Source organism: Trachypithecus francoisi, unplaced genomic scaffold (genome assembly GCF_009764315.1).
Source record: "Trachypithecus francoisi isolate TF-2019V2 unplaced genomic scaffold, Tfra_2.0 Lachesis_group11, whole genome shotgun sequence".
Taxonomy (NCBI): Eukaryota; Metazoa; Chordata; class Mammalia; order Primates; family Cercopithecidae; genus Trachypithecus; species Trachypithecus francoisi.
Genome location: NW_022681456.1, coordinates 9,770,633 through 9,784,596, shown reverse-complemented (window position 1 = coordinate 9,784,596; position 13,964 = coordinate 9,770,633). Strand labels below are relative to the sequence as shown.

Below are 13,964 nucleotides of genomic sequence, written 5' to 3'. Positions count from 1 at the left end.
CCCACCATCATGCTTGGCTAATTTTTGTATTTTTATTAGAGACAGGGTTTTTCCTTGTTGGCGAGGTTGGTTTCAAACTTCTGACCTCAGGTGATCTGCCCGCCTTGGCCTCCCAAAGTGCTGGGATTACAGGCGTGAGCCACCGTGCCTGTAGCATGGCCATTCTTTTAAAAATTAAAAATAGAATTACGATTTGATCCAGCAATTCCAATTCTGTGTATGTTTCTGGAGCACTGAAGGCAGGACCTAAAGAGATATTTGCACACCCATGTTCATAGCAGCACTATTTATTTATTTATTTTTGAGATGGAGTCTTGCTCTGTCACTCAGGCTGAAGTGCAGTGGCATGATCTTGTCTCACTGCAACCTCCGCCTCCTGGGTTCAAACGATTCTCCTGCCTCAGTCTACTGAGTAGCTGGGATTACAAGTGTGTGCCACCACGCCTGGCTAATTTTGTATTTTTAGTAGAGATGCGGTTTCACCATGTTGTCCAGGCTGGTCTCAAACTCCTGGCCTCATGTGATCCGCCTGCCTTGGCCTCTCACCACAGCAGCACTATTTACAGCAGCCAAGGGGTAGTAGTAGCAACCCAAGTGTCCATCAACAAATGAATAGATAAACAAGTGTCCATCAACAAATGAATAAACAAAGTATAGTATATGCCTCCAACAGAGTATTATTTGGCCTTCAAAGGCAAGGAAATTCTGACATGTGCCACAACATGAATCAATCTTGAGGACATTATGCTGAGTGAAATAAGCCAGGCACTTAAGACAAATACATGATTTCACTGATATGAACAACCTACAATAGGTAGATTTAGAGGGACAGAAAGTAGAAAAGTAGTTACTGGGGGCTGGGGGAGGGGAAGGAGAAGTTGTTACTTAACACGTTAGAGTTTCAGTTTTGCAAATTGAAGAGAGTTCTGGAGACAGATGGTAGTGATGGCTGCACAACAGTGTGAATGGACTTCATGAAGCTGAACTGTACACTTAAAAATAGTTAAGATGGGCCGGGCGCAGTGGCTCACGCCTGTGTAATCCCAGCACTTTGGGAGGCCGAGGCGGGCGGATGACGAGGTCAGGAGATCGAGACCATCCTGGCTAACATGGTGAAACCCCGTCTCTACTAAAAAAATACAAAAAAGTTAGCTGGGCGTGGTGGCAAGCCCCTGTAGTCCCAGCTACTCGGGAGGCTGAGGCAGGAGAATGGTGTGAACCTGGGAGGCGGAGCTTGCAGTGAGCTGAGATCGCACCACCGCACTCCAGCCTGGGCGACAGAGCAAAACTCCATCTCAAAAATAAAAAAAGTTAAGATGGTAAATTTTATGTTACTTGTATTTTACTACTTTTTTTTTTTTTTTTTTTTGAGGCGGAGTCTCGCTCTGTCGCCCAGACTGGAGTGCAGTGGCGCAATCTCGGCTCACTGCAAGCTCCGCCTCCCGGGTTCACGCCATTCTCCTGCCTCAGCCTCCCAAGTAGCTGGGACTACAGGCGCCCGCCTCCTCGCCCGGCTAGTTTTTTGTATTTTTAGTAGAGACGGGGTTTCACCATGCTAGCCAGGATGGTCTCGATCTCCTGACCTCGTGATCCGCCCGTCTCGGCCTCCCAAAGTGCTGGGATTACAGGCTTGAGCCACCGCGCCCGGCGTATTTTACTACATTTTATTTTATTTTATTTTTTTCTTTTGAGACAGTCTTGCTCTGTTGCCCACGTTGGAGTGCAGTGGCATTATCTCAGCTCACTGCAACCTCTGTCTCCCAGATTTAAGCAATTCTTCTGCCTCAGCCTCCCTAGTAGCTGGGATTACAGATGCCTGCCACCACGACCAGCAAATTTTTTGTATTTTTAGTAGAAATGGGATTTCACCATGTTGGCCAGGTTGGTCTTGAACTCTGACCTCAGGTGACCTGCGCCCACCTTGGCCTCCCAGAGTGCTGGGATTACAGGCATGAGCCACTACACCCAGCTTTACTACAATTTAAAAAACCAAAAAGAGGTCAGGAATAGTGGCTCACACCTGTAATCCCAGAACTTTGGGAGGCTAGGGAGGGTGGATCGTTTGAGCCCAGGAGTTTGAGACCAGCCTGGACAACATGGGAAAACCTCATCTCTAGAAAAAATACAAAAATTAGGTGGCCGGCCGGGCGCGGTGGCTCAAGCCTGTAATCCCAGCACTTTGGGAGGCCGAGACGGGTGGATCACGAGGTCAGGAGATCGAGACCATCCTGGTCTACACGGTGAAACCCCGTCTCTACTAAAAATACAAAAAACTAGCCGGGCGAGGTGGCGGGCGCCTGTAGTCCCAGCTACTCGGGAGGCTGAGGCAGGAGAATGGTGTAAACCCGGGAGGCGGAGCTTGCAGTGAGCTGAGATCTGGCCACTGCACTCCAGTCCGGGCGACAGAGCAAGACTCCACCTCAAAAAAAAAAAAAAAAAAAAAAAAAAAAAAAAATTAGGTGGCCATAGTGGCGTACGCTTATAGTCTCAGCTACTAGGGAGGCTGAGGTGGGAGACGTGAGCCCAGGGAGGTTGAAGCTGCAGTGAGCAGTGTTCAAACCACTGCATGCCAGCCTGGATGACAAAGTGAGACCCTGTCTCAAAACATACAAAGGAAAAAACAAGGCATATTTTTGTGAACTGTCTAGTGGCACTAAACATTCATTTTCTTAATTCATGCATTTTTCCCTATCCCAGTTCTTAAGGCTGCGGTTTGGGAAGAAAATATGCCATCTCATCTGCCGCCCGATGAAACTTGTCCACCTTGCCCCATACGGGAAACTACCCAGCCCCTGTGCACACCACACTGTTCTCAGCTCATAATGGGACTTCCTCCATATCCTTGTGCCCGGAGATGGAGGCAAAAATAACACAGAATGTGGCTGAGCAATCCTGTGCAAGTCATTCAACTTTCCTTGACTCTCAAAAGCCAGGATACAAGTCATCACACTTAACCATGTCACTTGACAGATACTAAAGTAGAATATTATCTAGAAATACAATTGTCACCATCACTTAGGAATAGGTGAAATAAACTACCGGGCTCAGAGAAAGTATGAGGTAAATAATAATAACAATTAAAAAGAAGAAGAAGAAGGAAAAAAAAAAGTTACCAGAGAAGCTACTGGGAAACTTCACACTTCCCTGTGAATCTCAGTGACTCCGTTCCTGTTCTTTCTAGGCTTACTTCTTGGTTTGTATACTTTTTTTTTTTTTTAAGACAAAATCGTCTCGCTCGGTTGCCAGGCTGGAATGCAGTGGCGTGATCTCAGCTCAATGCAACCTCCCCCTCCCAGGTTCAAGCGATTCTCTTGCCTCAGCCTCCCAAGTAGCTGGGAATACGGGCGCGTGCCACCATGTCCAGCTAATTTTTGTATTTTTAGTAGACGTGGAGTATGTTGGCCAGGATGGTCTCGATCTCTTGACCTCCTGATCTGCCTGCCTCGGCCTCCCAAAGTGTTGGGATTACAGGCATCAGCCACCGCGCCCAGCCTTGGTTTGTATACTTGGTTTTTGTTTGTTTGTTTGTTTTTGAGACAGTCTTGCTCTGTCGCCCCGGATGGAGTCCAGTGGCATAATCTCGGCTCACTGCAACCTCCGCCTCCCGGGTTCAAGTGATTCTCGTGCCTCAGCCTCTGAGTAGCTGGGATTACAGGCGTGTGCCACCAGGTCCAGCTAATTTTGTATTTTTAGTAGAGACAGGGTTTCACATGTTGCTCAGGCTGGTCCCGAACTCCTGGCCTCAAGTGATCTGCCTGCCTCGGCCCCGCAAAGTGTTGGTATTACAGGTGTGAGCCACTGCGCCTGGCCTGGTTTGTATACTTGTGTCCTGGTTCTAGGACTGTGTGTCTGGCCTCTCCCACTAGATGTGAGCTTCTTGAGGGCAGGGACCTTGTCTACTTTATCTCCATAGCCCCAGAGCCTAGCATCAGTTACTGCACTCACTCATCAAATGTTAGTACAACAAGTAAGGTCAAATGTCTGTATTTGCCGGGGGCGGTGGCTCAAGCCTGTAATCCTAGCACTTTGGGAGGCTGAGATGGGTGGATCACGAGGTCAGGAGATCGAGACCATCCTGGCTAACATGGTGAAACCCCGTCTCTACAAAAAATACAAAAAACTAGCCGGGTGAGGTGGTGGGCGCCTGTAGTCCCAGCTACTCGGGAGGCTGAGGCAGGAGAATGGTGTAACCTGGGAGGCGGCCTTGCAGTGAGCTAAGATCCGGCCACTGCACTCCAGCCTGGGCGACAGAGCGAGACTCCGTCTCAAAAAAAAAAAAAAAAAAGTCTGTATTTTAGGATGGAGTATTTAGGACTAGCATCTCTGAATGAAGATCCTGACTTCACCTCTTACTTGCCGTTAAGTCCTTAGGCAAATTACTTAATTGTTCTGTGCCTCAGTTTTGTAAAACAATAATAGTGTGAAGATTAAAAAAGACATCGTCCACTTCCAGCAGCTTTTTTTTTTTTTAACTGTGGCTGGAGACATGCTAGTAGGTCATAACATTAATGAGTTTCGACAAGAATTTTAAAAAACTAGGACGAGTGCGGTGGCTCACACCTGTAATCCCAGCACTTTGGAAGGCTGAGGTAGGCATATCACTTAAGCCTAAGAGTTTGAGACCAGCCTAGGCAACATGGTGATACCTCGTCTCTACAAAAAATACAAAAGTTAGCCAGGCGGTTGGTGTGTGCCTATAGTCCTAGCTACTCGAGAGGCTGAGGTGGGAGGACTGCTTGAACTCAGGAGTTTGAGGCCTCAGTGAGCTGTGATCACACCACTGTACTCCAGCCTGGATGACAGAGAAAGACCCTATACCCTAAAAAAAGAATTTTTTTTTGAGACGAAATCTCGCTCTGTCACCCAAGCTGGAGTGCAGTGGTACGATCTCGGCTCAGTGCAACCTCTGTCTTCTGGTTTCAAGTGATTCTCCTGCCTCAGCCTCCCAAGTAGCTGGGATTACAGGTACCCGCCACCATGCCCGACTAATTTTTTTTGTAGTTTTAGTAGAGACTGGGTTTCACCATGTTGGCCAGGCTGGTCTCGAAATCCTGACCTCGCGATCTGCCCGCCTCGACCTCCCAAAGTGCTGAGATTACAGGTATGAGTCACAGCGCCCAGCCAGATGATTTTTTTTTTTTTTTTTTTGAGACGGAGTCTTGCTCTGTCGCCCAGGCTGGAGTGCAGTGGCCGGATCTCAGCTCACTGCAAGCTCCGCCTCCCGGGTTTACGCCATTCTCCTGCCTCAGCCTCCCGAGTAGCTGGGACTACAGGCGCCCGCCTCGTCGCCCGGCTAGTTTTTTGTATTTTTAAGTAGAGACAGTGTTTCACTGTATTAGCCAGAATGGTCTCGATCTCCTGACCTCGTGATCTGCCCGCCTCGACCTCCCAAAGTGCTGAGATTACAGGCATGAGTCACAGCGCCCGGCCCGGATGATTTTTAACATATGTGTAGATCCCTATAACCATACCCTGATTAGGATATAGGACACTTCTAGCTCTCTATCAATTTCCCTTCCATTCCCCCCACTGCCAATTTGCCTTCTACAACTATAAATTATTTTGCCTGTCCCTGAATTTTATTTAAATGTACAGTAGGGCCAGGTGAGGTGGCTCACGCCTGTAATCCCAGCACTTTGGAAGGCTGAGGTGGGTGGGTAACTTGAGGCCAGGAGTTTGAGATCAGCCTGGCCAACATGGCGAAACCCCGTCTCTACTAAAAACGAAAAAAAAAAAAATTAGCCAGGCATGGTGGCAAGCGCCTGTAATCCCAGCTGCTCAGGAGGCTGAGGCAGGAGAATTGCTTGAACCCAGGAGGTGGAGGTTGCAGTGAGTCGAGGTCACGCGACTGAACTACTACACCTGGGCAACAGAGCAAGACTCTGACTCGAAAAAAAAAAAATCTACAGTAGTTTCTCTTTTGTGCCTGGCTTCTTTCTCTCAATGTAACATCTGTGAGATTCATTCACACTGCTATGTGTATCAGCACCCTGTTCTTTTTCTGTTGCACAGTATTCCATATATCACAATTTCAAAACTCAAACTGGGTTGCATTTAGATTGTTTCCAGTTTGGCAGTTGAGACTAAAGCTGCTCGGAATCTTCTTGTCTATGTCTTTTTGTGGTCATATGCACTAATTTCTCTTTAGGTAAAATGTGTTTCTTGCCCAAGTGTGGTGGCTCACATCTGCAATCCCAGCACTTTGGGAGGCCAAGGCAGGAGGATTCCTTGAGCTCAGGAGTTTGAGACCAGCCTGGGTAACGGTGAGACCCCCATCTCTACAAAACATCAAAACAGTTAGCCAGGCATGGTGGCACATGCCTGTACTCCCAGCTACTTGGAAGGCTGAGGCAGGAGAATTGCTTGAGCCTAAGAGGCCAAGGCTGTAGGTGAGCCGTGTTTGCACCACTGTACTCTAGCCTGGGCGACAGAGCAAGACCCTGTGTCAAAAAAAAAAAAAAATTGTGTTTGTTGCTCTAGGTCAAAGGTTCTCAAACTGTGGACCCTGGGCCAACAGCATCAGCATTAACTGGGAACTCGTTAGAAATACAGATTCTGGCCAGGCAAGGTGGCTCACACCTGTAAACCCAGTACTCTAGGAGGCTGAGGCTGGAGGATCACTTGAAGCCAGGAGTTTGAGACCAGCCTGGGCAACACAGAGAGATCCCATTTCTTTAAAAAAAAAAAAAAAAAAGGAAAAGAAAGGAAAGGAAAGGAAAGGAAAGAAAAAGAAAAGAAAAGAAAATAAGGTGTCTTCCTGCTAGTAGGCGCCCTCCTACGCCCCGCAGGCGCTGTGGGCCCAACACCCTTGCGCTATGGGCCCAACACTCACCTCCCGGCTGGTCGGAGGGTCCTGTCTCCGCAGCCCCTCCACCTCCTTCCTGAGGTTGTCCCTCTCCATCTTCAGCTCCTCCAGCGCCAGGCTGCCCTCATTCACCAGCGCCTCCAGCATCTCCAGGACGCGGACGACTTTGAACTGCAGCTGCGTCACCCGGGGGTCGCTGCCCAGGGCCATAAGTTCGCGGCCCAACAGGTAGGAGATGTCATACACGTCCTCGGCGGTCAGCTGGAAGGGGCTCTTGCCCAGCGCCCCTTCGGGCCCAGCCTCGTCCCTCTCCTCGTCCTCAGTCTCGTCCCTCTCCTCGTCCTCCTCTCCCTCCTCCTCTTCCTCTTCTCGCACAGGGGGCTCCTCCATGGCCACCCAGACCCCCGCCGACCCCGGAGCTGCTGTCCTGGAGTCTCCCAAAGGTTGAACTTCCTCCCGGCACCCAAAACTTTCCGCTGGGCAGAGTCCCTACCTGCCCAATCAGCGCGGCCCGAGGGTGGGCCCGGGGTGGGGGTGGGGGATGGAAAAAGGGGCCGCGCACGCGACTCTAGGGCCCACGCCTCGGGTGCACCGTCTCCTCTGCAGGCCGCGCGGGCAAGTGCGCTCCAGGATGTGATTTGGGGCGCGAAGGGACAACGGAAAAGGAGGGCGGCCGAGAAGAGGAAAGTTCAGTGGTGAGGGCAATCGCCCCAGCCTGGGAACAGTTGCAGCCCGCGGGGGAGAGCCGCCCTGAGCCCCGCCCCTGGCGACCGCTGCCGGGAGGCGCGTTCCCGTGGAGACGGACTTTCCACCGCGCAATCGAGAGCAGGGCAAAAAGAACGCAACTTTTTCCTTTCTACCTTCGTGCTTTCCAGCCGTAGAATTTGCATCGTACGTGATGGAAGATCCGGGTCTCTCTTTGAGGGAGTTTTCTGGAACCTGCGGCCAAATAGAAAGCAGCTGTTGTGGGCAGCGCGACAGAGTCCCCAAGGCTTGAGGATCTGGAAAACTCCCAGCAAATTGTCATTAGGGTCTGGGGCATCTGACTTCTGTGACTCTCAATAAAATGGAGAATTCCTACCCTGCTCACTTCGCTGGGTCCTCGGCTCCTCCACGTAACCAGCGCTGACACCTTGGCAAGTTACTTAACGTCTCCAAACCTCAGTCTCCTCTTCTGTAAAATGGGGGCAATAGCGGGACCCAGGTGGCAGGGTTGCTGCGAGGAACATGAACTTATGAGATCATGTGTGTGACACCTCACGTACTTAGGAAGCACTTACATATGTGATTGTGATCCTTCATTCTTTCTTCCACAGCGCTAGGGAGGAATTGCTGGTGTTGGAGACACCTTGCTACTTGCGTGAGAGAAGGAGGTGTAATTAACAAGAGAGAAACCCCTGTCTGAAAATCACAAAGCATTCGACACATATGCAGAATCCATATTACTGAGAATATTAGCAGTGTGGCTTAGAAACTTGAGTTATTCGCTGTGGCTCATGCCTTAATCTCTACACTTTAGGAGGCTGTGGCAGGAGGATTGCTTGAGCCCAGGAATTCGAGACTAGCCTGGGCATCATAGTGAGACCCTATCTCTACAAAAAGTAAACAAAATTAGGTGGACACGGTGGTTCATGCCTGTAGTGGCAGGTACTCGGGAGGCTGAGGTGGGAGGATCGCTTGATCTCAGGATGTTGAGGCTCCAGCGAGCCAAGATCGCACCATAGAGTGGTGCCTGTGACGGAGTGAGACCATGGTGACAGAGTGAGACCATGTTTCAAAACAAAAGCACAACAAATCTCAAGTTATTTTAGGTTCCATTGGAGGTCTGTGATAGTCTCAGGCAGAAAGCTCAGCAACAGGCAGTCTCAGGCAGAAAGTTCAGCTTATCTTTCCTAGGAATGTATTGGCAGCTTTCCTTGTGATAGGTGTGTCCATTTTCTTCACACTGAGGTACTAGAATCTCAATGGAGAATGTACACGGATTAAACCAACCAACTAAAGCAAAGCAAATTAACAAAACATGACCGGGCGCGGTGGCTGAAGCCTGTAATCCCAGCACTCTGGGAGGCCGAGATGGGCGGATCACGAGGACAGGAGATCGAGACCATCCTGGCTAACAACGGTGAAACCCCGTCTCTACTAAAAACTACAAAAAACTAGCCGGGCAAGGTGGCGGCGCCTGTAGTCCCAGCTACCCGGGAGGCTGAGGCAGGAGAATGGCATAAACCCGGGAGGCGGAGCTTGCAGTGAGCTGAGATCCGGCCACAGCACTCCAGCCTGGGTGACAGAGTGAGACTCCGTCTCAAAAAAAACCAAAAAGATAGGCCGGGCGCGGTGGCTCAAGCCTGTAATCCCAGCACTTTGGGAGGCCGAGACGGGCGGATCACGAGGTCAGGAGATCGAGACCATCCTGGCTAACACGGTGAAACCCCGTCTCTACTAAAAAATACAAAAAACTAGCCGGGCGAGGTGGCGGGTGCCTGTAGTCCCAGCTACTCGGGAGGCTGAGGCAGGAGAATGGCATAAACCCGGGAGGCGGAGCTTGCAGTGAGCTGAGATCCGGCCACTGCACTCCAGCCTGGGCGACACAGCGAGACTCCGTCTCCAAAACAAACAAAAAAAAAACAAAAAAAAAAACAAAAAACAAACAAACAACAACAACAACAAAAAAAAACCATACTATTTTCAGAGGGCCGTTTTTATTTTATTTACTTATTTATATATTTTTAGTTTTACTTATTTATTTTTTTTGAGACGGAGTCTTGCTCTGTTGCCCAGGCTGGAGTGCAGTGGCACAATCTCAGCTCACTGCAACCTCCACCTCCCAGGTTCAAGCAATTCTCCTACCTCAGCCTCCCGAGTAGCTGGGACTACAGGCGCATGCCGCCACGCCCAGCTGATTTTTTCTATTTTAGTAGAGATGGGGTTTCACCGTGTTGCCCAGACTGGTTGTGAACTCTTGAGCTCAGGCAATCCTCCCACCTGGGTCTCCCAAAGTGCTGGGATTACCGGTGCACGCCACCATGCATGGCTAATTTTTTGTATTTTTAGTAGAGATGGAATTTTATCATGTTGCCCAGGCTGGTCTTGAACTCCTGACCTCAGGGTGATCCACCAGCCTTGGCCTCCCAAAGTGCTGGGATTACAGGCGTGAGCCACCGTGCTTGGCCTTTCTTCTTCTTCTTTTTTTTCTTTTTTTGAGACGGAGTTTTGCTCTTGTAGCCCAGACTGGAGTGCAGTGGCACGATCTTGGCTCATTGCAACCTCTGCCTCCTGGGTTCAAGCAATTCTCCTGCCTCAGCCTTGCAGGTAGCTAGGATTACAGACATGAGCCACCACACCCAACTAAGTTTTATATTTTTAGTAGAGATAGGGTTTCACCATGTTGGCCAGGCTGGTCTTGAACTCCTGACCTCAGGTGATCTGCCCCCCTCACCCTCCCAAAGTGCTGGGATTACAGGTGTGAGCCACCGTGCCCAGCCCATTTTTTCTTAAGAGATGAGGCCTTGCTCTGTCACCCCAGCTGGAGTGCAGTGGCATGATCACAGTTCACTGCAGCCTTGAACTCCTGGGCTTAGGTGATCCTCCCACCTCAGCCTCCCGAGTAGCTGGGACTACAGGTGCTTGCCACCATACCTGGCTTTTTTTTTTTTTTTTTTTTTTTAAAGAGACAAGGCCTCATTCTGTTGACCTGGCTGGTCTCAAAATCCTGGCCTCAAGCAATCCTCCCACTTCGGCCTCCCAAAGTGCTAGGATTACAGGAATGAGCCACTGTGCCCCGCCACCAATGTTGTAATAATCAAAACAAAGCTCCTGGGCAAGGGACTAAAAGCCCACAAATCACAGAGTGACAACATCCAGTGGTTAAATACTGAGATGAAACATTAGGCCTGCCATACGTAAAAGAAGGTATGTCTATCCAATAGAATAGTATTCAACCGTAACAAAGAATGGAAAATAAAATAGAGAGCTGATAAATAAATGCTTGCACATATTGGCAAATGATTTTCAATAAGGGAGCTAAGATCATTCAATGGGGCAAGGACAGTCTTTTCAACCAATGTAGTTCACCATATACAAAAAATTAACTCAAAGTGCATGTAAAGGGCCATCACAGTGGCCAGGAGTTGGAGACCAGTCTGGGCAATACAGTGAGAACCCTCTCTACAAAAAATAAAAAAGGAGCCAGGCGCCGTGGCTCATACCTGTAATCCCAACACTTTGGGAGATGTAAGTGTGCAGATCATTTGAGGTCAGGAGTTCGAGACCAGCCTGGCCAACCTGGTGACGGAGAATGGAGAGTTGTTGTTTAATGGGAATAGAGTTTCAGTTTTGCAATCAGAAAGTTCTGGAGATTCGTTGCATTCGTTGCATGTGTGCCCGGCCAAGAGGTGTTAATTTTGAGCAGCCTGGTGGCTCATGCCTGTAATCCCATAGCACTTTGGGAGGATTATTTGAGGCCAGGAGTTCCAGACCAGCCTAGGCAACAAAGTGAGATCCCATCTCTACTAAAAAAAACAAAAAAATTAGCTGGGTGTGATAGTGCATATTTGTGGTCCCAGCTACTTGGGAAGCTGGGGTGGGAGAATCACTTGAGCCTGAGTTCTAGGCTGCAGTGAGCCGTGATCATGCCACTGCACTCTAGCATGAGCAGCAGAGCAAGACTTAGTCTCAAGAAAAAAAAAAAATTAAAATAAATAAATAAATAAATAAGTAAAATAAAGCTGGGTGTAGTGGCTAATACCTGTAATCCCAGCACTTTGGGAGGCCGAGGTGGGTGGATTGCTTGAGGCCAGGAGTTTGAGACCAGCCTGGCCAACATGGTGAAATTCTGTCTTTACCAAAAATACAAGAATTAGCAGGGCTTGTGCTAAGCACCTGCAATCTCAGTTACTTGGGAAGCTGAGGTGCAAGAATCACTTGAACCTGGAAGGGGAAGTTGCAGTGAGCCGAGATCATGCCACTGCACTCTAGCCTGGCTGACAGAGCAAGACTCAGTCTCGAAAACAAAAAAAAGGCCGGGCGCGGTGGCTCAAGCCTGTAATCCCAGCACTTTGGGAGGCCGAGACGGGCGGATCACGAGGTCAGGAGATCGAGACCATCCTGGCTAACACGGTGAAACCCCATCTCTACTAAAAACTACAAAAAACTAGCCGGGCGAGGTGGCGGGTGCCTGTAGTCCCAGCTACTCGGGAGGCTGAGGCAGGAGAATGGCGTAAACCCGGGAGGCGGAGCTTGCAGTGAGCTGAGATCCGGCCACTGCACTCCAGCCTGGGCGACAGAGCAAGACTCCGTCTCAAACAAAACAAAACAAAACAAAAAAACATAAAATAAAGACGTATGAATTTGATTAAACAGTTTATCTTCAATAACCTAGACATGAGTCCACAGATGGCTTCTATGGTTTCATAGCTGTCTCTCACAGCTTTGGTGAGTTTGTTTTCTGACTTTCAGTCACGTGCTTCTAAACTCAACAAGAAACTCCCTCACCGCAGCTGGGCTTCTCACTGCCCTAACTTTTCAGACAAATCAAAGACCCAACCAGTGCTACAGTCTGCAGTGGTAAGCCCGCTCGAGGAACTCGGCGTATTTGCCCAGGATTTAGTCCACAAACACTCAAGCAATTTGCAATTCAAAGAAGATTTGAAATATAAAGACTTCCAAGGCATCATATGCTCGCCCGTTTATGATAAAGGATGTTTCGGAGGATATAGATGAAAGTGAGGAATGCGGGGAGGGGGCAGAGCTCCCAGGCCCTCCCCAGGGCACCACCCTCCAGGGACCTCCCCTTGTTCAGCTGTACGGAAGCTCAAAGAAGGTACTATATCTTGCTCTTGGTGGAGGTCACATGAGTATACACGAAGGTAAAAAGTTGAGGTTGGGCAGGGTGGCTTACGCCTGTTGTCCCAGCATTTTGGGAAGTTGAAGTGGGAGGATCGTTTCAACCCAGGAGTTCAAGACCAGCTTGGGCAACATAGTGAGATCTTGTCTGCATAAATAATTAAACAATTAGGCAAGCGTGGTGGTGTGCACCGGTGGTTCCATCCATTTGGGGGGCCAAGGTAGGAGAATTGCTTGAGCCTGGGAGGCCGAGGGTGCAGTGAGCCATGACGGAACCACCGCACTCCAGCCTGGGTGACAGAGCGAGACTATCTCTAAACAAATAGCCGGGCACAGTGGCTCATGCCTGTAATCCCAGCACTTTGGGAGGCCCAGGTGGGCGGATCACGAGGTCAGGAGATCGAGTCCATCCTGGCTAACACGGTGAAACCCCGTCTCTACTAAAAATACAAAAAGAAAAAAAAAAAGTTAGCCAGGTGTAGCAGTATGAGCCTGTAGTCCCAGCTACTGGGGGGTGCTGAGGCCACAGAATGGCGTGAACCTGGGAGGCAGAGCTTGCAGTGAGCCGAGATGGCGCCACTGCACTCCAGCCTGGGTGACAGAGCGAGACTCCATCTCTAAAATAAATAAATAAATAAACAAATAAATAACAAAAAACTGTGGAACTATTCACTTATCTGTGCATTTCCTTTAGGTAAATTCTGTCTCGATAAAGTGCTGGGGAGAAAGGAATGAAGCACTGGCATACGCTACACCAAGGATGAACCTCGAGAACACCATGCTGAGTGAAAGACGCCAGACACAAAAGTCTGCGTAGTGTATGCTTCTATTTACATGTAATAGCCAGAAGAGGTTAAATCCATAGACACAGAGTACATTAGTACCCAGTCTAGCCTCATTCTAGGGCTGGGAAAAATGGGAAATGACTATTTCTGTGTATGGGGTTTCTTTTTTTTTTTCTTTTTGAGACATAGTCTCACTCTATCGCCCAGGCTGGAGTGCAGTGGCCGGATCTCAGCTCACTGCAAGCTCCGCCTCCCGGGTTCACGCCATTCTCCTGCCTCAGCCTCCCGAGTAGCTGGGACTACAGGCGCCCGCCACCGCGCCCGGCTAGTTTTTTGTATTTTTAGTAGAGATGGGGTTTCACCGTGTTAGCCAGGATGGTCTTGATCTCCTGACCTCGTGATCCGCCCGTCTCGGCCTCCCAGAGTGCTGGGATTACAGGCTTGAGCCACCGTGCCCGGCCTATATGGGGTTTCTTTTGGGGGGTGATGACAATGTACTAAAATTAGATTGTGGTGATGGTTGCACAACTCTG

The 13,964-nt window shown here is 49.4% G+C and overlaps 1 protein-coding gene across 3 annotated transcripts in view; it reads right to left on the bottom strand.

The window, feature by feature from the left end:
• The window catches only part of RILPL2 (Rab interacting lysosomal protein like 2), a 28,360-nt gene extending 20,785 nt beyond the window's left edge, over positions 1 to 7,575 (bottom strand). The window contains exon 1 of one of the 3 annotated variants that reach the window (XR_004439506.1): positions 6,833 to 7,572. Coding sequence is in view for 2 of the 3 variants with exons in the window: in XM_033220189.1 (XP_033076080.1) it covers positions 6,833 to 7,195 (363 nt within the window). In the remaining variant the exon portion in view is untranslated. Of the gene's footprint in view, positions 1 to 6,832 lie in introns of all 3 variants that reach the window. The other 2 variants (XM_033220189.1, XM_033220190.1) reach the window with 2 other exon arrangements.
• Positions 7,576 to 13,964: the final 6,389 nt, after the last annotated feature.